General features: G+C 44.6%; 1 protein-coding gene across 1 annotated transcript in view; it reads left to right on the top strand.

Annotated features, from left to right (window-relative positions):
• Positions 1-19436, top strand: part of LOC138753011 (uncharacterized) — a 32934-nt gene extending 13498 nt beyond the window's left edge. The window contains 7 exon segments of the mRNA XM_069915605.1: positions 1407-1482; positions 1534-1728; positions 3189-3471; positions 3598-3831; positions 5556-5578; positions 5676-5791; positions 18710-19436. Of these exon segments, the coding sequence (XP_069771706.1) occupies positions 1407-1482; positions 1534-1728; positions 3189-3471; positions 3598-3831; positions 5556-5578; positions 5676-5791; positions 18710-19260 (1478 nt within the window). The 3' untranslated portion in view covers positions 19261-19436.
• Positions 19437-24410: the final 4974 nt, after the last annotated feature.

Here is a 24410-nt window from a genome sequence, read left to right as displayed (position 1 = left end):
CCTGAAAGTGGCGTCACAGGTTGTCAGGGTTGTAAAGAGAACTTTTGACACATAGGCCTTCATAACTCAAAGTATTGAGTACAGGAGTTGGGAAGTTATGGTAAAGTTGTATAAGACATTGGTGAGGCCCAATTTGGAGATTTGTGGGCAGTTTTGGTCACAGAACTACAGGAAAGATATCAATAAGATAGAGAGGGCAGAGAAGATTTTCTCGGATGTTACCCAGACTTCAGGGACTGAGTTACAGGGAAACGTTGAACAGGTTAGGATATTATTCTCTGGAAGGTAGAAGAATGAGGGGAGATTTGATCGAGAGGCATAGGCAGAGTAAATGTCAATACGCTTTATCCTCTGAGAGTGGGTGTGGGACGCTGAGGTTGCAGCGAGCAAGCACAAAACTCAGAAAGACTGTACAACAGGCTTTATTCCAGTAAAAGTCTGAACGCCAGTTCATGCCCTTGTCCACTCCCCGTGTGACTGGCTCAGGAGGGGCCGGCTCAGGTCTATATACGGGTCGGCTGGTTGACAGATGGAGTCAGCCCCTTGGGTAGTCTTCCTGCAGGTGCAGAGATCGCCCCCCCCCCCCCCATGCAGTCGGCTGGTGGTTGTACCACTACAGAGAGTGAGCGCCAAAGCTGAGAGCATGCGTTCAAGAGGGAAAGTTGAGGGGAACTTCTTCACACAGAGAGAGAGACTGGGGGTGGGTGTGGGACGAGCTGCCAGCCGAAGTGGTGAATGCGGGGTCAATTTTAACGTTTAAGAAGAATTTGGACGGGAGGGGTCTGGTGAGGGTTAGGGACTGGGTGTAGGTCAGTGGGACCCGGCAAGAAGAAATGGTTCAGCATAGACTTGGAGGACGAAGAGGCCTGTTTCTGTTCTGCGATGCTCTATGCCGCTCATATCCTGAGATCGGATTAATGAACTACATTGTAATAATGAATGTATGTGAAAAAAGGACGTTCAGTACAGAAGAAAGCCAATGTATCCATAGCAACCAAGGTGACATATTCAAAGTTCAGAGTGATTGTCAGAGCACATCACACAACTCAGACACTCTTGACCAGTGGGTGAGGCAGAATTGCCACTTACTGATGGTGCAGAAATACTGGATGCAAGAAAATATGTACACTTGTAAACAAATAAGGAAACGTAAACCAAAGGACGGCAGTACAGAGAGAGAAAAAAAATCAATAATGATCGGTGTCGATCTTCGATCCAGGTTCTGGGGCGAGACCCACTTCGGCAGTTTACTCCCCTGAGGATTGAAGGGATTGGACAATTCTTGTAGCCAATTCCCTTTGCTCGTTACACGAGCCTGTGGGAGGTCCATCACCTCTGGGAGGTGGGGGGGGGGGGGGGGGAGATCAAGGAACTCCCCGAACAGACGATTGGATCGATTTGTACAGATGCAACCCTCTCTAACCCGGCGCTCCGTGGTCCGGCACGTTTTGAATCTGCCGCCGTTAGCACAGACTGCTTAAGGTCAGCGCTTAACCCCTGTCCTTCCCCACCCTGATCGCTGGCGCTGTCAAGGTCGAACCTGCCGCGGCCGGGACTGGGGTTTGAGCCCTGCCTGTTGGGAGCTTGTGCTGACGGCGGCAGGCTCGACCTTGACAGCGGCAGCGGTCGGAGACCGGGGTTCGAGTTCCACGCTGTCTGCGAGGAGTTTGTACTAACGTCCCGATCGGTGGCGCTGCAAAGGCGTGGCGCTCACCGTGCCGCCCCACAGTATTATTTCCTGTTTTAGGCTTTGTTCTACCATTGATATGTTTACATGGGGGGGAGGAGTCAATTTCTGTTTTCCGGCATTTTCTGCGGTCCGGTAATGGCCGGGGCCCAATGTGGCCGGATTGAAGAGGTCCAACCTGTGGACCCCATCTCAATCTGACTTGACCAATCCAAAGAACAGCCTTCTCCCATGTGACAAGCATCACCCTATCAACACTCAGCTCCACACGGTTCACCTGCAAAGTGAATCATTATTATGAACCTGTCAGGTAACTGGGCTCTCCTTCGCAACAAACGTCAAATTACATCAGGAGCGGCTGGGTCGCCCCGCAACAAACATCAAACTATTACTGCATTACTCAATTTTACATTCTTTATTACATTTCATTGTTCAGAGTGTTATACTTTCACATAAAGTCCAAACAATTGAGTCTCTCATTGGGTTCTGACGGGGTTGACCGCCTAACTGGCATGTAAACATTTCAAAACTATACATGACACTTAAATCGTATCAAGGTTCCCCACACTTTAGTCAAATATTGTATTGATACTATATAAAGGAAAGGAAACTCTAAATCCACGATCAAGAAAGATATTCAGCCAAAAAAAAGGAAGCCCAAATTCTTATCAGAGTGAAAAATTGCCTCATTTGTCAACAGTTCTGCCTTCATTAACAAATTATAAAAGTAATTGAAAAAGGGACCCCATGGTGTTTGTAAAAAATACATTAAAATGGAAATTCTTCTCTAACTTTGAACATGGGAACGTCCCTCCGTCTGGGCGACACCGCCCGCGGAGCCGTCGGAGAAATAAAAGCCAATACACGCAAATCAGATGCCGTTAAAAGTTGTGCCACTCTCTCCAAATAAAGCGGTTAAGGCATGAGGTTTAAACTTAACTTTAAAAAGTGCGGAGAAAGTTTGAAATACTTTGTTCCAATAGTTCTCAAGACTCGGACATGTCCAGAACGTATAAATTAATAAAGCATCTCCAGTTGTTGCATTTATCACAACGAGGAGATACATCCCCATTAAAAAAAAAACAAGATTGTTTTCAATTTGCAGCGTAAAAGTCTTATTCCAGTGGCTATTTAAACCACCTCATGATGCTTTGCAAGAATCTAGTTTAAAATTTTTGAGAGAGAGTTGTTAAGTGGCTGCATTCTCCCGTGGAACGTTGCTTCACACTGACCGGAATCTGGGGTGGGGGGGGGGGGGGTCCTGATGCAAATTTCCAAACCCCTGAACAATGCCAGCTTGTATGGAATTTGCTGTGGAATGAAGAGCATTCAGTGGCTGCGTTGAAAGGTCCCCACTGTGATCAGGCTCCCTGCACTATCCCACGTGGTACCGATTTAACTTTAGTCTTGTGGGCGATTTGACACAAATCTACTTTAGACGAATATTTTCATAAATAAACTTATTGGCAGTAAAGATCCGTTTTATATACCCCTTTTATAGGGTTGGAAAGCATGTAATAATGCTTCGAACAGTGGGGTTTTCAATCGCACTGAACTTGCTTGGAACATATGAACCATGTAATACAGGCCCCATGAGCCCATGTGGTGCAATTAACCCCATTAACCTACACCCTCCTCTCCCCTCTCTCCGGCATGTTTTTGAACGGAGCGCCTGGAGGAATCCCAACGTAGATACGGGGAGAGCGTACAAGTTACTTATGAACAGTGAGGGATTTGAACCCAGGTCTCATTGCGCTAACCGTGCTGCCCTTTCACCTATATTGGTAATTAAATCTTATTTATTTATGAGCCTCCAGAGCACCACGCTGTTCAACAGATCCTCACCATCGTTGAAGAATATTTATTGCATTCAGCTCAACACATTAATTTGTAAGTTTCCGCATTTGTAGGACCAGTCCCTCAATATGCAGAGCAACATCAAAGATGAGTATGGTAGGATGCACCAGATTCTCATGGATCAAGAACAACGTTTAATCAGAGGTCTCAAGAAACAAGAAAAGAATGTCCTGGAGACAATGGACCAGAATGTTCGAGAAATTCAAGACCACTTAGGTTCTGTAGATAAGAAGCTATCAAAGTTGCAGCAGAGAATGTACCTGAGAAATAACTTGACCCTTCTGAAGGTGAGAAGTTTCCCATTTCCACAGTTGGTTAGGATCCGCTCCTCACGTCATTGTCCACCGTATCACTCATCTGCAGTGTGATCCACCACCGATGGTATGAAGGTTGGAAGAGTTGAGCACAGTGCTGAGGGTTGTCGAGTGTTACAATGGAATAGGGGCAGGATGCAGGGTTGGCCAGAAAAGTGGCAGATCCATTAAAGGCATTTGGGAAGGTCAAATCTGAAGGCAGAGGATAGGGTTAATGGTCAGATATTTAACAGCGTAGATGAACAGAGGGATCTTGGGGTCCAAATCCATACGTCCCTCAAGGTCACTGCACAGCATTGATAGGCCTATGGGACCTCGAATGGGCAGGTGGCCAGGGTGTAGGGAGCTAGGATGGGTGGTGGCCAGGGTGTTGGGAACTTGGATAGCCAGGTGGCCAGGGGATCAGGAGCTTGGATGGGTGGGTGGCCGGGGCAAGGATCCGCAGTCGAGAGCTTGGTTTGGCGGGTGGCCAGGCTGTCGAGTAGCTTCGGTGGGTGGGCGGGTGGCCAGGCTGTCAGGTAGCTTCAGTGGGTGGGCAGATGGCTGGGGGCGAGGGTGTGCTGTTGGGGCATCGGGAGTTCAGATGGGTGGGCAACTGGGGTGAGGATCCACATTGGGGAGCTCAGTGGCAGGCGGCCAGGCTGTCAGTGGCTCCGGTGGGCAGGCAGTGGGGGCGAACATCCGCTGCTGGGGCTTGGATGGGCGGGCAGTCAGAGCCAAAAATGGTGGGGGGGGGGGGTTGACTTTTACATGGGTCATAAAAACACTCGAGTCTTGGGCCAACAGTGTGGGGGGGAGGGTCTATACAGTAAGTAAAAGCCTTGATTTCTTTTCACCTCTCTTAGTAGAAATAATTTTGATGTAGTCAGTAGGAGAGATGTATAGAAGAAACCAAAAGTTGACTGCTTCCCAGGGAAGGGGGCTTTAAACATTGAGCAGAATCCTTGGGAGCCATAGCTAAAGGTTGATGTTCTCCCTCATCTAAAACACAGCTCCCCCATCCTCCTTTACTCCTTCCTGTCAACTGTACTGGTACCAACAATGCCCTGTCAGTCACGCCTCTCCCTCTGCCACATTTCCATTGCATCTATAAACTCACTACATGCCCCGAGTTTGTCTGCCTTACCTGTCAGCTTCTCTGCCTTAATTAAGCCCCCACCTTTGTTTATCAGACCGAGCTCACTCCTTGACTTGGCCCCTTCCTGCCCTATCTCCAGAACGTGCTCCTTTTAGCATTTATATTGGCCTCGACTTTCTCCATCTTGCAGCATTCAAGTTAAGTTTATCGTCATCGGATTGCACAAGAACAACCCAACAAAACTGCATTCTCCAGTCCTCTGTGCATAACGCCCAGACCTGATGCACATGCAGTATTATATCCATAAATAGAAATAAATGATTGTTTTGCACCAACGAGAGTCTAGGAGGGTTAGCATGAGCTGTTCCTTTGGCCGTTATCCAGTTCGTATTCTTGATGGGAGTTCCCCGATCATAGCTACAATGTGGTGGGTTGGCGAGAAGCCAAAGCAGCCGCCTGAGCCCTTGGGTGCCACCATCTTGGGAAGATTCACATTTCACCCATACCTCAATATCCATCTGTAGCTTTCAGCATCCTCTCAGTGGGAATAATCGAGATTATCGGTGGGGACGGGGGAGTTGGCACTCCCAACTACCTTTTGTACTTTTCTTTATTTCAGGAGGGAACGCAGCAGAGGAGCAGGTAAGGATGCACCCTTAACTGAAACTCTGGCCTATTTTCCTCGAAGAAAGCAAAGAGGAAATAAAATGCTCACGCGCCAATTGTTTGGCATTTGCAGGGCTGAGGAGAAAGATGATCGACCAGCACTGGTGGAGGATGGCCTTGCCCTTGAAAGATTCAACGGGCCCATACAGTACATCACGTGGAAAGGAATGATCAATTCCCTCCATCCTGGTAATGCCCATGCACTCTCTTGCTCCTGAATTACCGATGAGGTGACTTGAAAGAGAGAGCACTTCTGGTCCAAAGTTGCATACAACTTAGAGTAGGGGTTCTCAACCTTTCTCTTTCCACTTGCTTTAAGTAATCCCTAGGCCATCGGTGCTCTGTGGGTTGCTTAAGCAGGGATGTGGGTGGGAAGAAAAAGTTTGCAAACCACTGTTTTAATCATCCCTCGTTGACTCGTTTTGTTCACAGTTTCTGAACTCCAAAGGAAATGGGCCAATGGCAATTTTTCTCAAGCAAATTAATTCAGTAAAAATTGTGTTATGGAGTCCAGAGGACTCAAAAAACCAGGAGTAATAGATATGCACCACCACACAAAAGGGTATCTAAACAAAAGTAGTTTTTAATTATTTTTGAACAAGAAAACAGAATTAAACTTTAACTTATTACTTAGCCTACTTAATCCCCCCTCTAATACTAACCACAAGCATCTTTAATGTGTATATACACTTTGAAAATTTCTTTGGGTCACAGTCCAATCTCAATGGTTGCAGCCAATTCTTGTACTTCTGTGCACAGAAGTTAGCATTAACAAACTTCACCAGTCTTTGGTGCTTAACAAGCAAATGGTTACCACTCAGGAGGGTTCTTGTTGGTCTTCAGAGAGAGATCCTTTTTTGTTCCAGGACATCTGCACTTGATTCCTGTTTAATCAGTCTTGCTGACGAAACTTGTCCCCTTCAGGATTCTCCAGATGATCCTCCTTCTTTCAGACAGCCAGTCTTCTCCTTTGACCAGACAGTCTTCCAAAAGTTTACCAGCTTTGTCCTTCTGGAACTGATTTCTGTCTCCTTTCTCTCTGTTTCACACCCTCCCTCTCTGAGAGCAAAACTGTTCTCCCTCTGCCTGCAAAAAAATCACATCCTTTCCCAGGCAAACTGTATGCTCATTTTGCAAAAAGCGCCCTGCAAAAGTCCTGCAAATATTCTGTGTTTTAAAATGTTTGTGTGCAAACCTGCTCTAATAATCCTTCCCAAAACACCTCTAAATACTCTGAAACAATTGGGTATAGAGCATTGGTTTGCAACCTTCCCTTCCCACTTGGCTTAAGCAAACCTTTACTAATCACAGAGCACCGATGGCCTAGGGATGACTTAAAGTGGGATGTGAGTGGAAAAAGGTTGAGGACTAGAACTGAGAATATACAACATAGAGCCTAGAATATGCAACATACAACAGAGAACATAGAAAACTTAAATCCTGGGGCGGGTGGGGGGGGGGGGGGGGGAGGGGGGGTGGAATGAGAAAGCCTGCAGATGTTGCAATCGTAAGAAATACGCAGGAATTCAGGAGATCTCGCAGCGTTCATTGGGGGCAAAGATACAAAGCCAGCGTTTCGGCCCTGAGCCTTTTGTCAAGGGTCCTGCATTGGCAAAGGGCTCAGGTCATTTAAGTTGGTTACTGATCTTTGTCTCCAATGGGCATTGCAGGACCTGGTGGGTTTCTCCAGCAGTGTTATCTCTTTATCTCAAACAGAGAACCTAAATCAGAGATATTAGAAGAGAATGGCACAGGATCAAGCCTTTGGGCCCAGGATTTCTATGGTGAATATGATGCCAGATTAAACTAAATCTCTTCTGTCTGCATCGTCAATCGAGAAGCCTCTTAAATGCTGCTATTGGACATGCTTACAATGTCTATTCCAAGTGCCCTCCACCCTCCGTGAAATGGAAAACCATGCTCCGAATTTCTCCTTTAAACCCCTCCCCCCCCACTCCTTCAACGCACGTTCTCGAGCATTTGACATTGGTAACACTAGGAGAAAGATTCCAATCATCTTGCCCAATGGTTCTCACCCTTTTTCTTTCCATTCATGGATCTCCTTAAGTAATCCCATACTAAACCGCATCGTACACCAACGGTGCTCTGAGGTTAGTAAGGGATTACTTAAGGTGGTGCAGTTGGATAACCATGTTGAGGAACTTTGGGGGGCATCCGATGCGCTCTAGTATTTGCCAAAGCCCTTTCCTGCTCACTGTGTCGAAGGCTTTGGTGAGGTCAACAAAGGTGATGTAGAGTCCTTTGTTTTGTTCTCTGCACTTTTCTTGGAGCTGTCTGAGGGCAAAGACCATGTCTGTAGTTCCTCTGTTTGCGCGAAAGCCGCACTGTGATTCTGGGAGAATATTCTCGGCGACACTAGGTATTATTCTATTTAGGAGAATCCTAGCAAAGATTTTGCCTGCAATGGAGAGCAGCGTGATTCCCCTGTAGTTTGAGCAGTCTGATTTCTCGCCTTTGTTTTTGTACAGGGTGATGATGAAGGTCCTGAGGCAGTTTTCCTTGGTCCTAACAAAGCTTGAAAAACTCATGCAGTTTGACATGCAGAGTTTTGCTGCCAGCCTTCCAGACCTCTGGGGGGATTCCATCCATACCTGCTGCTTTGCCACTTTTCAGTTGTTCAATTGCCTTATATGTCTCATCCTGGGTGAGGACCTCATCCAGCTCTAGCCTTAGGGGCTGTTGAGGGAGCTGGAGCAGGGCGGAATCTTGGACTGAGCGGTTGGCACTGAAAAGAGATTGGAAGTGTTCTGACCATCGGTTGAGGATGGAGATCTTGTCGCTGAGGAGGACTTTGCCGTCTGAGTTGCGCAGCGGGCTTTGGACTTGGGGTGAGGTGCCGTACACAACCTTTAAAGCCTTGTAGAAACCCCTGAAGTCGCCAATGTCCGCGCTGAGCTGGGTTCGCTTGGCGAGGCTAGTCCACCACTCATTTTGGATCTTCCGGAGTTTGCGCTGAAGATGGCTGGATGCGCGACGGAAAGCTTGTTTCTTCTCTGGACAGGACGGCTTTGTAAGGTGAGCCTGGTGGGCAGCTCGCTTCTTTGCCAGCAGCTCCTGGATTTCCTGGCTGTTATCGTCGAACCAGTCCTTGTTTGGTTATCCAACTGCACGAAAACCAACAAGGTCGGGTCAGATACAGCAATGAGCTCTCTGAACCCTTCTCCATTAACAATGGCGTGAAGCAAGGCTGTGTTCTCGCACCAACCCTCTTTTCAATCTTCTTCAGCATGATGCTGAAGCAAGCCATGAAAGACCTAAACAATGAAGACGCTGTTTACATCCGGTACCGCACGGATGGCAGTCTCTTCAATCTGAGAAGCCTGCAAGCTCACACCAAGACACAAGAAAAACTTGTCCGTGAACTACTCTTTGCAGACGATGCCGCTTTAGTTGCCCATTCAGAGCCAGCTCTTCAGCGCTTGACGTCCTGTTTTGCGGAAACTGCCAAAATGTTTGGCCTGGAAGTCAGCCTGAAGAAAACTGAGGTCCTCCATCAGCCAGCTCCCCACCATGACTACCAGCCCCCCCACATCTTCATCGGGCACACAAAACTCAAAACGGTCAACCAGTTTACCTATCTCGGCTGCACCATTTCATCAGATGCAAGGATCGACAATGAGATAGACAACAGACTCGCCAAGGCAAATAGCGCCTTTGGAAGACTACACAATAGAGTCTGGAAAAGCAACCAACTGAAAAACCTCACAAAGATAAGCATATACAGAGCCGATGTCATACCCACACTCCCGTTCGGCTCTGAATCATGGGTCCTCTACCGGCATCACCTACGGCTCCTAGAACGCTTCCACAAGCGTTGTCTACGCTCCATCCTCAACATTCATTGGGGTCACGTGATGGAGTGTGGCCGGACGGTGAACTCCAGCCCTCTCCAGAAAAGTCGGGAAAAACAAAGGAAAACACAAAGGCACAGAAATAAAAGTTACAGAAAAGTGAGTATAAAGGTGGAAAGAAGATGGCGACAAAAAAAGAAAAATCGAAAGCAACGGTAAGAAGAGAGGAAGAGAAGACAAAGGAGGAAAAAGGTGAAGGCCTTACCTGTCCGAAGAGGCCCGCTGCGGAGAGAGAAACCCACTCCCTCAGGTCGGTAAATAATGGACTACAAAAATGGCTCGCAGAGCCGAGTAAAAGTGCGCAACCGCGCATGCGCGATGCGAATGAAAAAAAACACACCGACGGGAGGGGGGACCAGCTGGGGAGTCGATCTCCACAGCCGGCAACGACAGCTGCAGAACACCTGCAGCAAGAAGAGACCACAGAAGACAATAGAAACAAGAAAGAAGAGGAGGAAAGGGCACCAAAGAAACAACAGATGGCCAACCCAGAGGAAGAAGAAGAGGAAGAGGAAGAGTACAGGGAAATAGAAGAAGAAAAGAAAGGCAAGGTAAAGGATATACTTGCTCTTATTAAAGGATACATGGAGTCATTTAAAGAATGGCAAACACAGGAATTTAAGGATTTAAGAAAAAGAATAAACAACACAGAAGAGAAAATAAATAAAATGGAGATGACCTTAACAGAAATGGGAAAGAAAATGGACAAGATGGAAGAGCGGGCAGTAGCAGCAAAAATGGAGGTAGAAGACTTAAAAAAGAAATTGGAGAAATCTAATAAAAAAACTAAAGAGACACAAGAACTACTAGCTCAAAAAATAGATACAATGGAAAACCATAACAGAAGAAATAACATAAAGATAGTGGGCCTTAAGGAAGATGAAGAAGGCAAGAATATGAGGGAGTTTATAAAAGAGTGGATCCCTAAGACCCTAGGATGTCCAGAACTACAGCAAGAAATGGAAATAGAAAGGGCACATAGAGTATTGGCCTCTAAACCACAACCACAACAAAAACCAAGATCTATTGTAGTAAAATTCCTAAGATATACTACAAGAGAAAAGGTACTGGAGAAGACAATGGAAAAAGTAAGAGAGGGCAACAAACCACTGGAGTATAAAGGGCAAAAAATCTTCATTTATCCAGATATAAGTTTTGAACTCCTAAAGAAGAGAAAGGAGTTCAATACAGCAAAGGCGATTTTATGGAAGAAAGGATATAAATTTATACTAAAGCATCCAGCGGTATTGAAAATATTTATTCCAGGACAACAAAACAGACTATTCTCGGATCCAGAAGAAGCACGAAAATTTGCAGAACAATTACAAAAATAGACTGAGGGAGGAAGACGGGTAATGAGAGTTAAAATGATCACGATGGATATGTATGTGGGTAAAGACAAAAATAGACTGAGGGATGAAGACGGGTAATGAGAGTAAAAATGATCACGATTGATATGTATGCGGGTAAAGAGGTATAAGAGTGAATAGAGACAATGAGCATACATGAATGTATCTGTACTTAGAGGAAAATATAGATAGTATAGACAAGAATTAATAAGGGAAGGTAATGGAATAGAGAGAATAAGGAGGGAATTAAAAGAGTGACCTTTGTGACATATGAAAAGTGAAATCTTTTCTGGGGGAGACGGGGTAGGGGGAAATAGCGGTCACTGCAAAATCAGTTGACGCTTGCGAGTGGATTCGCAAATCCAAATGGAGAGGGGAGATGTGGTTGTCCGACAAGGGATAAAGGACAACTCAGGAGGTGAAGGGGAGATTGGGGATAAATAAGATAGAAATAGGAGAATAAGGAAAATGTTGGATGTTGTAGGAATGTTGTCTTATAAAGAGTTGAAAATAAGAAAACAGAAATGGAAAAGGAGGAAAGGTAATGATGGAAAAACAGAAAGAGAAGATAAACAAAATATAAAAGGGCTACGCTGAACTATATGTCTTTAAATATTAATGGAATACATAACCAAATTAAAAGGAAGAAACTACTAAATTTAAATGAATAAATGTATTCCATTAGAAAAAATAACATATAGGTTAAGAAATAATATTGAAATATTCAAACAAGTATAGGAGCCTTACATTAAATACAATAGCGAAAACCTACCGGGGACAAACATTACCTAAGTTGATGGAAGGAGAAGGAAAGAAAAGAATGGACTCAGTAGAATTTCTGGTGTAATTTTGTTGAATGACAACATTGTCTGACTGGCTTAATGCAACCTAGATTGTATACCTAAAATGGATGAGAGGGGGGGTGGGGGGGGTGGTTTGGGAGGAAAGGGTGGGGGGGAGAAAAAGTCACTGTATATGTGTGAAAAAGAAATAGTGTATATCATGGCTAATGTGATTTATGGTGTGAAAAATAAAAAATTTAAAAAAGAACAAAAAAAAAACCATTCATTGGAGCGCCTTCATCCCTAACGTCGAAGTACTCGAGATGGCAGAGGCCGACAGCAATCGAGTCCACGCTGCTGAAGATCCAGCTGCACCTGGGTGGGTCACGTCTCCAGAATGGAGGACCATCGCCTTCCCAAGATCGTGTTATATGGCGAGCTCTCCACTGGGCCACCGTGACAGAGGTGCACCCAAAGAAGAGGTACAAGACTGCCTAAAGAAATCTCTTGGTGCCTGCCACTTTGACCCACCGCCAGTGGGCTGATATCGCCTCAAACCGTGCATCTTTGGCGCCTCACAGTTCGGCGGGCAGCAACCTCCTTTGAAGAGCCCACCTCACTGACCAAAAAGACAAAGGGAGGAAAAACCCAACACCCACCCCAACCAACCAATTTTCCCCTGCAACTGCTGCAACCGTGTCTGCCTGTCCCGCATCGGACTTGTCAGCCACAAACGAGCCTGCAGCTGACGTGGACATTTACCCCCTCCATAAATCTTCGACTGCGAAGCCAAGCCAAAGACTTAAGGTGGTATTGCGAGTGGTAACAGTTGAAAACCAGTGGGCGAGCACAGCTATGCTCAAGATTCAATCTATTGCCATTGTGATAAAACAGTGTCATATCACATGAAATTGCCTCTGGTCTGCTGTAAGGCAGACAGATTTACCATCGGCAGAAATTACCTGAAGCGCCTCTTACAGCCAGAGAAAGACGTGCTCCCCCCACCCCCCTCCCTGCCCCACTGAGGACCACAGCATATTTATAGGGGGGGGCACAGACAGAAATCTTTAAGAAAGGGAAGCCAAGGTATACTGGAGGTGGGCGAGGGAGGGTTTGCAAACTGTAATGTGTACATTCATGTTTCTTTCCTTCCTACATATTCAATAAGAATTACTTTTGCCTTGCATGTTCTGGAATCAGAGGATAGAATACAGGAGTTGGGAGGTGATGTGGAAGTTGTATAAGGCATTGGTGAGACTAAATTTGAAATATTGTGTGCATTTTTGGTCCCGAATTACAGGAAGGATATAAACAGTATAGAGAGACTGCAGAGGAGGTTTACAAGAACTTTGCCGGGTTTTCAGGGTTTGAGTTACAGGGAACAGTTGAGCAGGCTGGGACTTTATTCCTTGGAGCGTAGAAGGTTGAGGGGTGATTTGATAGAGGTCTTCAAAATTATGGAAGATAGGCTTTTTCCACTGAGAGTGTGGGAGATTCAAACAAAAGGGCAGGAAGGAAAGGTTGGATAGGTGTATGGAAGGGAGAGGTGTGGAGGGCGATGGGCCGAATGCAGGTTAGTGGGACAAGGCGGGAGACGATGTTCTGCATGGACTAGTACGGTAGGTTTCTGTGCTGTAAATGGTAATATGGTTATGAGCCACTGTGGTTACTCGCGGAATAAATGCCTTGCTCTCATTTCACCTTAGTGGAATCCCCATTAACCGGCACCTCCGGGGATTGCGGATGCCGGACATGTGAATTTTCCGGTTCACTGAGACTCGCTCTCCCAGGACCGAACTAAGACACCAGCATTTAAGAATATACCATTTAAAGGACAAAAGAAAAGTAATCTGGGGGAAAAAAATCTGTACTGTAGTCTTTAATTATGTAAAGTTCACTTTAATCAGGTAAATCCGCGACTTACAAAATTTAAATTCGAACACCATTCGCCGTCATAATTAACCCCCCACCCCCTCCAAGTTTACAGATAAAATCTTGCCAATATGCTTAATACTAATAAAGCCTCTTACCAGGCAGGGGCAGGGAGACGCTTTGGAAGAGTCTCCCCCATCGGTGAGTGGCAATGGCCGGCCTTTCATCCCGGGGGCCACCATTTCATTCAAACGGGCGGGCTACGACTGGGGCGCACCGCTGGCCGAATGTTTGCTCCCATCTTCACCAAGGGGCGTGCGTGGCTTCAGAGAGCACTTACAATATCGGGAAGAAGGGGCTGAATAGAAGGAATGGAATGGCAGAACAGACTCGATAGGCCAAATGGCCTACTTCTGCCTCTATACCTTAAGGTGGAGAATTGCAGGGTAAAAGCAATACAGGTTGTACCTTTCTCGCCCTGGCGCTCTGTGTCCGGCGACTCCCGGCACATTTGAATCTGCTGTCCTTGCAGACAGCGCGGATTCGAATCCCAGTCCCGATCGTTGGTGCTGGAAAGGCATTGCACTAACCATGCTGGCCCACAGTATTATTTCCTGTTTTAAGCTTTGCTATGTTTACATGGGGGTTCCCTTTGGAGTCCATTTCTGCTTCTCGCCCTTTTCTGTGGTCCAGCAAGGGTCAGGTCCTGGATTAAAGAGGCACAGCCTGTATTTCAAGTAACAGAGGACATATAGGTTGGCAATGTATTTAAGGCGAGCTCTCCACTGGCCACCGTGACAAAGGTGCACCAAAGAAGAGGTACAAGGACTGCCTAAAGAAATCTCTTGGTGCCTGCCACATTGACCACCGCCAATGGGCTGATATCACCTCAAACCGTGCATCTTGGCGCCTCACAGTTCGGCGGGCAGCAACCTCCTTTGAAGAAGACCGCAGAACCCACCTCACTGACAAAAGACAAAGGAGGAAAAACCCAACACCCAACCCCAACCAACCAATTTTCCGCTGCAACCATGTCTGCCTGTCCCGCATCGGACTTGTCAGCCACAAACGAGCCTGCAGCTGACGTGGACATTTACCCCCTCCATAAATCTTTGTCCGCGAAGCCAAGCCAAAGAAAAAAAAAGAAAAAGGTGCTAGGATGTGATGCGCAGCAACGCTTTTACTCAGCAACTCTCTTGCCGCACACATCCTCCTTGACATCAGATACATCAGCCCAGCCTCCCACAGTGATTCAAGGCCAGCCTCGCTTTCTCTGGAAACAGTATGCCCGTGAATTGTTTGAAACACTGTTGCACAAGGCCTGTCCCTCAGTTTATCTAACTTTCTCCGGGAAGAAATAGATACAGGAAACATAAACAGTACCAACGCCATGGGCATTAACAGCTCCTTCCCACTGGCGTCACCAGGATGGTGCGGACCTCACCGGGGGACACGATCAGGGAAGGGGGTGGGGGTGACACTGAAATGACTGTCTGTATAGTTTCTGTGCAGTTTCAGCAGAAAATTTAATTATTTTTTAAATAAAAATATGCCTGTCGTTAGTTCTAACAACAAAGACGTTTTTTTGTCAGCTCAGCTGACATGTATCGATAGACCCACGAGGCTAAAACCCGATGCTCATTTACTTTTAGAACCTCCGATAAGAGCTGTTATGGCCCAACAAAAGTGACACTTCGAATCACGTGGTTTCGTCTACACAAGCAAGCGCTGTTGTTTTTGTTGCTGCTGGTGTTTTTATAATCGCTGCTTTTGTCAAATTTTCTGCTGTTTTAGCTACAATCTTGTGGTCAATAGCATTTGTGGACCAACATCAATAACTGTTTTGAGAATGGAGTCGTGTGATATTGTAATATAAAGGGGTAATTTTAATTTTGCTGGCAGTTTATCTCACTACTGTCGCCATTACATTCAGTAATCAATGGGAATTATGAGTAATATTGGTACAAAAAGCATTACTAAGGATTCTGTTTGGTCTGGTACGGGAGGAGGTCCATTGGAGGGGTGCGGGTGGGGAGGGTGTGACACCATGAGTTACCGCACGGTGACACCAACCCTAGAGACACCACTGCTCCTTCCACTGCACCGAAGGTCTCAAAGCCCTTTCAACAACAGACCAAAGCCATTCCCTCCTTCCACCACCACCCTCCCTCCGGCTCTCACCCTCAATAACCTCCCATAGTTCCATCCTCCGTTCTAAAAGTCAAGAGGGCAGCCATCGGTGCCTGCATGGGGTCCAGGCCACTTTGTCCGTGGGGTGGACCAATACATCCTACAGGACTACACAGGCAAGGGTCCCCAGCTCTTTCTCCGCTACATCGAAGACTACATTGGTATACAATCGGTTTATACAGGTTAATGCATCCGATGTTTACCGTCATGCAATTTGGTGGAAAAAAAATTATTTAAATGGGGAGATCATTGAAAATACCTAAATGCAAAGGGGCTTGCGATTCCTCGTGCAGGATGGCCTGAAGGTAAACTTGAAGGTTGAGTTGGTGGTGAAGAAGGCAAATGCAATGCTGGCGTTCATTTCAAGAGGAATACAACGTAAGAGCCAGGATGTGATGTTGAGGCTTTACAAGGCACTGGGGAGACCTCACGTGGAGAATTGTGAGCAGTTTTGGGCTCCTCATTTCAGAAAATAAGTGCTGAGTTGGAGAGAGTTCAGAGGAGGTTCACTTGGATGATTCTGGGAATGGAAGGGGTTATGATATGAGGAGTGTTTGACAGCTCTTGGCCTGCACTTGTTAGAATTTTGGAGAATGAGGGGGAGCTCATTGAGGTTCACAATGAAAGTTATCAGAATTTAGGGGTGGGGGGGTTGGTGGGATCCTCCTTCAAACATTTTGAATGTTGAAAGGCATGGACAGAGTAGATGTAGAAAGGTTGTTTCCCATGGTGGGAGAGTCCAGGACAAGAGGGCACAACCTCAGGATTGAAGGGTGCCCACTCAGAACAGAGATGCAGAGGAATTTCTTGAGCCAGAGGGCAGTGAATCTATGGAATTCATTGCCACAGGCAGGTTGTGGAGGCTGGGGCGTATTTGATGCAGAGATTGATAGGTTCTCGATGATGAGCCAGGGCATTGATGGCATGGGGAGAAGTCCGGGCAGCGGGGCATGGATCAGCTCACGATTGAATGGCGGGACAGACTCGATGGGCCGAATGGCCTCTTTATGTTCCTATGTCCCACGGCTGATTTAAACAACACATCAATTTGGGTGTTACACAGAGCCTGGCTCCTCAGTGTTCAGGGCTGTCCTTTGCATTGGCTGACACCAAGTTTCAGTGTGTATGTCAGCATGTATTCCTCCAGGCAGGAATAATGGTCAGGTCTCTACCAGAAGTTTCATCAAGGATATTCGATTGGTGGAGGGGCATGGGTCTGATCCGCCACATTAAATAAAGCCCATCCCTTTAATTGAGACTCACATCGGTCAACCAGTTTACCTATCTCGGCTGCACCATTTCATCAGATGCAAGGATCGACAATGAGATAGACAACAGACTCGCCAAGGCAAATAGTGCCTTTGGAAGACTACACAAAAGAGTCTGGAAAAACAACCAACTGAAAAACCTCACAAAGATAAGCGTATACAGAGCCGTTGTCATACCCACACTCCTGTTCGACTCCGAATCATGGGTCCTCTACCGGCATCACCTACGGCTCCTAGAACGCTTCCACCAGCGTTGTCTCTGCTCCATCCTCAACATCCATTGGAGCGCTTTCATCCCTAACGTCGAAGTACTCGAGATGGCAGAGGTCGACAGCATCGGGTCCACGCTGCTGAAGATCCAGCTGCGCTGGATGGGTCACGTCTCCAGAATGGAGGACCATTGCCTTCCCAAGATCGTGTTATATGGCGAGCTCTCCACTGGCCACCATGACAGAGGTGCACCAAAGAAAAGGTACAAGGACTGCCTAAAGAAATCTCTTGGTGCCTGCCACATTGACCACCGCCAGTGGGCTGATATCGCCTCAAACCGTGCATCTTGGCGCCTCACAGTTTGGCGGGCAGCAACTTCCTTTGAAGAAGACCGCAGAGCCCACCTCACTGACAAAAGGCAAAGGAGGAAAAACCCAACACCCAACCCCAACCAACCAATTTTCCCCTGCAGCCGCTGCAACCGTGTCTGCCTGTCCCGCATCGGACTTGTCAGCCACAAACGAGCCTGCAGCTGACGTGGACTTTTACCCCCTCCATAAATCTTCGTCCGCGAAGCCAAGCCAAAGAAGAAAGAAGAACATCCCTTGAAAACCATGTGTTGTTGCCAACTAACAATAAATTAACATTACATTGGGTTATTCCGAGATTTGCTTGTTGTCTTGTAATACTGTAGAACAGAGCATGTAATATTACACCTGCAAGGCAGACAGAGTCGCCATTAGTGTCGCCCTTACAGTACGAGAGGAAGAGAAGGAAAATGTAGTCCCTTCAGAACCGTTGAGTGTCTGTGGATTCGCCTCCCACCACCTCTGCAGCCGCGCACACTCCTGTTCAAGCCAAGCCATGAGCTCCAGATCCAAGCGTCTGACATGATCAGGAAGCCCTCAGCTCCCGAGGCCCTTCCTGCCCTCAGTGCCCTCTTGCATCCCGGCTCCAATGGCAGACTCCTCAGCCTGCAGCCTGTGCAGGTCCCCCGACTGCAAGTCGCCCACAGCCTGTGCCGGCCCACTTGCCATGCTCACCATCCCCTAGGGTCGTCTCCTCTGCTTCTCCTTAAGTCTGCAACCCCTCGTGCTACTGGCATTGCCATCGTGGGCACGAACCTCTATGGTCGAAGCTTCATAGCTGAAAAACACCATCAGCTCCTCAACAGGTCACTTGAAGCCTGTATTGAGTCGAAGTCAGTTGAACCCTTCGGAGTAATGCTGTATTTCCGCTCTCCCGGGTCCACGCCACCATTTTAAAAATATTTCCAAATATTCACGTCTGTACTGGGTGTGTACATTTCACTGATATACAATGTGCACTTTTAGAGGCAAGAGATTTTCAGTTATTTTGAACGTCTTCAGATTCAAGTTTATTATCTGACTGTAAATATGACAACAGGTGTTTCTCCAGACCATGTTAGACCATGCAATCTCAAGCAACTGGAAAATACACTTATCCAGCATCTATCAATTCCCACAGGTGCCAGACACCAGGGGTTTTATTGTATGTATAAATGTTTCAGAATAATTTAATAATTTTTTTTAACCTCCTTCAGCTCCAGCCCCTCTGACTCTAGACCCAAAGACAGCCAACCCCTGGCTCATCGTCTCCAAGGACCGGACGAGCGTGAGATGCGGGGACAGACGGCAGGACCTCCCCGACACCCCAGCGAGGTTTGATCGCAGGGCTTACGTCCTGGGGTCGGAGGGGTTCACATCGGGGAGGCACTACTGGGAAGTGGAGGTGGGCGACAAGATTTGGTGGGGCCTGGGAGTGGCGGCAGAATCAGCCAACCGGCGGGGAAGCGGTGACCTGAGACCCAAGACCGGATTCTTCACCATGTGCCTGCTGCCTGGAAAGGGCTACGTCGAATTCACCTCACCCTCACGTGGCCCCCTCAACCCCAACATGAGTCCCAAGGTGATTGGAGTCTTCCTTGATTATGAAGCCGGGCAGGTGTCATTTTACAATGCGAGTGACATGTCCCACCTCCACACATACACCCATGTTTTCATCGAGAAGGTCTTCCCTAGCTTTAGCCCGGGTCGGAATGATGCCGGGGATAACTCAGCGCCCCTGAGAATCCACAGGGTTAAACCTCACTAGATGGGGGTGTTTCATTCCATAATTTTTCACGTCCCCTACAAGGGACAAAGTTCTGTTTAAAATACTTTTATTGAGTTTTACATAATAATCATACACACAAAGTCTACTAATATAGCAAATAGCAGGTCATATACACATCTCACAAATTAAAATAAATGTAATTTTTAAAAAATCCATCCATATTTGTTGATTAAACATTATTTCTTCAAAATAATTCTTTTATAACAAACATGTACATCAAACTACAAGAGAAAGAGAATGATGAAATAAGTTGTAAACCCAAACAAAAATGGGAACAAGATCTAAACATAAAGATAAAGAAGGAAACATGGGAAAAGCTGTGCTCCGGAACTATGAGATATACAATAAACATGAGGTTATGCATGATACAATATAATTGGTTTCACAGACAATACACCACGCCCCAAAAGTGAAATAAACGGGACCCAACAGTATCAGATAGATGTTTTCGCTGTAAGAAGGAAACGGGAACAACAGTACATGCAATTTGGGCATGTGAGAAAGTGGAAAAGTTTTGGGAAGATCTAAATCAGGTATTAAATAAAATCACAACATGCCAAAAAGTCCAGAGATCTTTCTTCTAAGTAATATAAAAAGTAAAGAACTTGGTCTCGATTTGGATGGAGCACAAAAACGATTTATTATGATAGCCTTAGCTGTAGCAAAAAAATGTATTATGTCAACCTGGAAATCAGAAGAGAGCCTGAGAATACAGCAATGGTACATGGAAATGAATAAATATATTCCATTGGAAAAAATAACATATAATTTAAGAAATAAGATCACAGTATTCGAACAAATTTGGGAACCATACATGGAACACAACAGAGAAGTCCTACCGCGGACCTCAAATGACAGTAGGAGAAGAAGACGAAATGAACTGACTGTGTGTAAAAGTAGATGACACAATTTTCTTGTTTATTTTCATTGTGTGAGGACATTGTTTAATGGGTTAATGTATCATATATGTTGAAAGTTGAGTGGGTGGGGAGGGGGTGGGAAGGAGGGAGGGGGGAAAAACAGAGAAAATGACACTGTATATTAAAGAGGGAAATGTTTGTGTGTATTTTGGTCAATATGATTCATAGTGTGAAAAATAAAACATTTTAAAAAAAATTCTGTTTAGAAACCGATTGAGTTAAATTATACCAACCCTTGGTCATAACACAGAGTAATATCTGTCTAATGTGATGTCCTTCTATCTTATTTTCATTCTTTTTCAATCTTCTTAATAAACATATTATAAGTAAACAATACATGAGGAGAATAGAATCCAGAATCGATAGTAAAAATATAAACATCAATATATCACAATTCTCAATACTCAATTTATGTAACACTGTAACATATTGAACAATATTGTCCATTTCTCCTAAATTTGCAACATTCAAAAAAGAGAAAAATAATATTATTAAAACCCCTACCAAAATATTTTGTTTAAAACAAGGACGAGAGTTCACCCCAACAGATCAGTACAAACTATTTAACTGGTCCTTGCCAATTAAAAAAAACACAACTGAAATGCAGAACAGTCTGGAAGGTAAAGTCAAAATACAGATGAACTCTTATGAAAATAGTTTATGACGGGACGCTGAGTCTCTTCAAACTTAACGGAGGTATCAAAAGTGCAGCTCCACATTTTTTTTAAACTTAAAAGATAATGTAATTTGAGAGCGCCATTGCACCGACGTTGGGGAATTAGGATCTTTCAGGCTCTTCTGGCCAACGGTGGAGTCAAGGCGTCAACCCCTGGTGTGCAGAAATGGGAATTCAACACCCCCCTCCCCATCCTGGAACTAGAATTCCAAAAATAGATTGGATTCGGCTTCAATCTTCTTTCTTTGGCTTGGCTTCGCGGACGAAGATTTATGGAGGGGTAATGTCCAGGTCAGCTGCATGCTCGTTTGTGGCTGACAAGTCCGATGCGGGACAGGCAGACACAGTTGCAGCGGTTGCAAGGGAAAATTGGTTGGTTGGGGTTGGGTGTTGGGCTTTTCCTCCTTTGTCTTTTGACAGTGAGGTGGGCTCTGCGGTCTTCTTCAAAGGAGGTTGCTCCCGGAGTCACGTGATGGAGTAGTGGCCGGTCGGGGAACTCCAGCCCTCTCCAGAAAAGTTAAAAAAAAGATAGAGAAAAACCAAAGGCACAAACATAAAAACCAAAACAAAGTGAAAATAAAAGTGTGGAGAAAATGACAGCGAAGAAAGAAAAGCCAAAAACAACGGGAAGAAAAGAAGAAGGAAAGACGTCAGAAGAAGAAGGTGAAGGCCTTACCTGTACGAGGAGGCCCGCCGTGGAGAGAGAAGCCCGCTCCCTGAGGACAGTCGAAGCCCCAAACTCGGGTCTAAATAAAATGGCTCACGGAGGCAAACAAAAGTGCACAACCGCGCATGCGCGAATCCTCGCGCATGTGCGATGTGCAAGACAAAAATAACATTGACGGGAGGGGGGACCAGCTGAGGAGTCGATCTCCACAGCTGAAACTGACAACTACAACACAACAGCAAGGGGAAAGCACAGAAAATAACGAGAGCAAGAAAGAAGAGAGTAAAAATAATAAATCAAAGAAACAACAGATGACCAACCCAGAGGAAGAAGACCAACATCAAGACACTTCTAATAAAAATAAGAAGACCAAAAATACCCAACAAAATAAAACAAATAACCCAACAAGAAAACCAGAAGAGACAGAGGTAAAGGACACAGATCCTGGAGTGGACTCAGAAGAAGAGGAAGAACACAGAGAAATGGAAGATGAAGGGAAGGGCAAGTACATGGATATATATTTTTGAAAGAATATATGGAAACAGTAAAAGAATGGCAGTCACAAGAATTCAGTGAAATAAAAAGAAGAATAAAAAGTGCAGAAGAAAAAGTGAATAGATTAGAGATGATCATGACAAAAATAGGAAAAAGAGTAGACAAGGTGGAAGAACGAGAAACAGCCATAGAAATGGAAGTAGATGACTTAAAAAAGAAATTAGAAGAAGCTGATAAAAAAGTTAAAGAGACACAAGAGCTGTTAGCTCAGAAGATAGATATAATGGAAAATTATAATAGAAGAAACAATATAAAGATAGTGGGCCTTAAGAAAGATGAAGAAGGCAAAAATATGAAAGAATTTATAAAAGAATGGATCCCCAGGGTCCAAGGAAGACCAGAATTACATGAGGAAATGGAAATAGAAAGGGCACACACAACATTAGCTCCTAAACCACAACCACAACAAAAACCAAGATCCATTCTAGTAAAATTCCTAAGATATACAACAAGAGAAAATATATTGGAGAAGGCAATGAAGAAAATAAGAGAAGACAAAAAACCACTGGAATACAAGGGTCAAAAAATTTTTTTCCATCCAGATATAAGTTTTGAACTCCTGAAGAAGAGGAAGGAGTTTTTTTTTTGTTTTTTTTTTTTTTTAATTTTTTATTTTTCACACCATAAATCACAATAGCCATGATATACACTTTTTCTTTTCCACACATTTACAGTGACTTTTTCTCCCTCCCCCCTCCCTCCTCCCAAGCCACCCCCCCATCCCCCCCCCCCCCTCATCCATTTTAGTTATACAATCTAGGTTGCATTAATTCAGTTAGACAATGTTGTCATTCAACAAAAATACACCAGAAATTCTACTGAGTCCATTCTTTTCTTTTCTTCTCCTTCCATCAACTTAGGTAATGTTTGTTCCCGGTAGGTTTTCGCTATTGTATTTAATGTAAGGCTCCCATACTTGTTCGAATATTTCAATATTATTTCTTAAACTATATGTTATTTTTTCTAATGGAATACATTTATTCATTTCTATATACCATTGTTGTATTTTCAAATTATCTTCCAATTTCCAGGTTGACATAATACATTTTTTTGCTACAGCTAGGGCTATCTTAACAAATCTTTTTTGTGCATCCTCCAAGTCAATTCCAAATTCTTTATTTTTTATGTTACTTAGGAGAAAGATCTCTGGATTCTTTGGTATATTGTTTTCTGTTATTTTATTTAATATCTGATTGAGATCATCCCAAAATTTTTCTACTCTCTCACATGTCCAGATTGCATGAATTGTTGTTCCCCTTTCTTTTTTACATCGAAAACATCTATCAGATACTGTTGGGTCCCATTTATTTAACTTTTGCGGTGTAATGTATAGTCTGTGTAACCAATTATATTGTATCATACGCAGCCTCGTATTTATTGTATTTCTCATCGTTCCCGAGCATAACTTCTCCCATGTTTCCTTTTTTATCTTTATATTTAAATCTTGTTCCCATTTTTGTTTAGTTTTACCATTTGTTTCCTCATTTTCCTTTTCTTGCAGTTTAATATACATATTTTTTATAAATCTTTTGATTAACATTGTATCTGTAATCACATATTCAAGGTTACTTCCCTCTGGTAAACTCAAGTTGCTTCCTAATTTATCTTTCAAGTAGGATCACAGTTGGTAATATGCCAGCGCTGTATCTCCCGTTATATTGTACTTATCTCTCTTATCTCTTTTTTTTCCCATTTTCTAAAGGCAAGGTTGTCTATTGTAAAAGGGAGTAGCTTATTTTGCGTCAATATTAGTTTTGGTATTTGGTAATTTATTTTATTTCTTTCTACATGAATCTTCTTCCATATATTGAGGAGATGGTGTAATACTGGAGAAGTTCTATGTTGTACCAATTTTTCGTCCCATTTATATAATATGTGTTCAGGTATCTTTTCCCCTATTTTATCTAATTCTAGTCTCGTCCAGTCTGGTTTTTCCCTTGTTTGATAAAAATCTGATAGGTACCTTAATTGTGCGGCTCTATAATAATTTTTGAAGTTTGGCAATTGTAAGCCTCCTTGTTTATACCATTCTGTTAATTTGTCTAGTGCTATCCTCGGTTTCCCCCCTCTCCATAAAAATCTCCTTATTATTTTCTTTAACTCTTTGAAGAATTTTTCTGTCAGTTGTATTGGCAATGCCTGAAATAAGTATAGTATCCTTGGAAAAATGTTCATTTTAATACAGTTTATCCTTCCTATCAGTGTTAGTGGTAGCTCTTTCCAATGCTCTAAATCGTCCTGTAATTTTTTCATTAGTGGATTGTAATTGAGTTTATATAATTGGCCTAGATTTTTGTTTATTTGCACACCT

Source organism: Narcine bancroftii, chromosome 2, assembly GCF_036971445.1.
Source record: "Narcine bancroftii isolate sNarBan1 chromosome 2, sNarBan1.hap1, whole genome shotgun sequence".
Taxonomy (NCBI): Eukaryota; Metazoa; Chordata; class Chondrichthyes; order Torpediniformes; family Narcinidae; genus Narcine; species Narcine bancroftii.
Note: the sequence above shows the minus strand (reverse complement) of the source record. Positions and strands in the feature narration are given on the sequence as shown.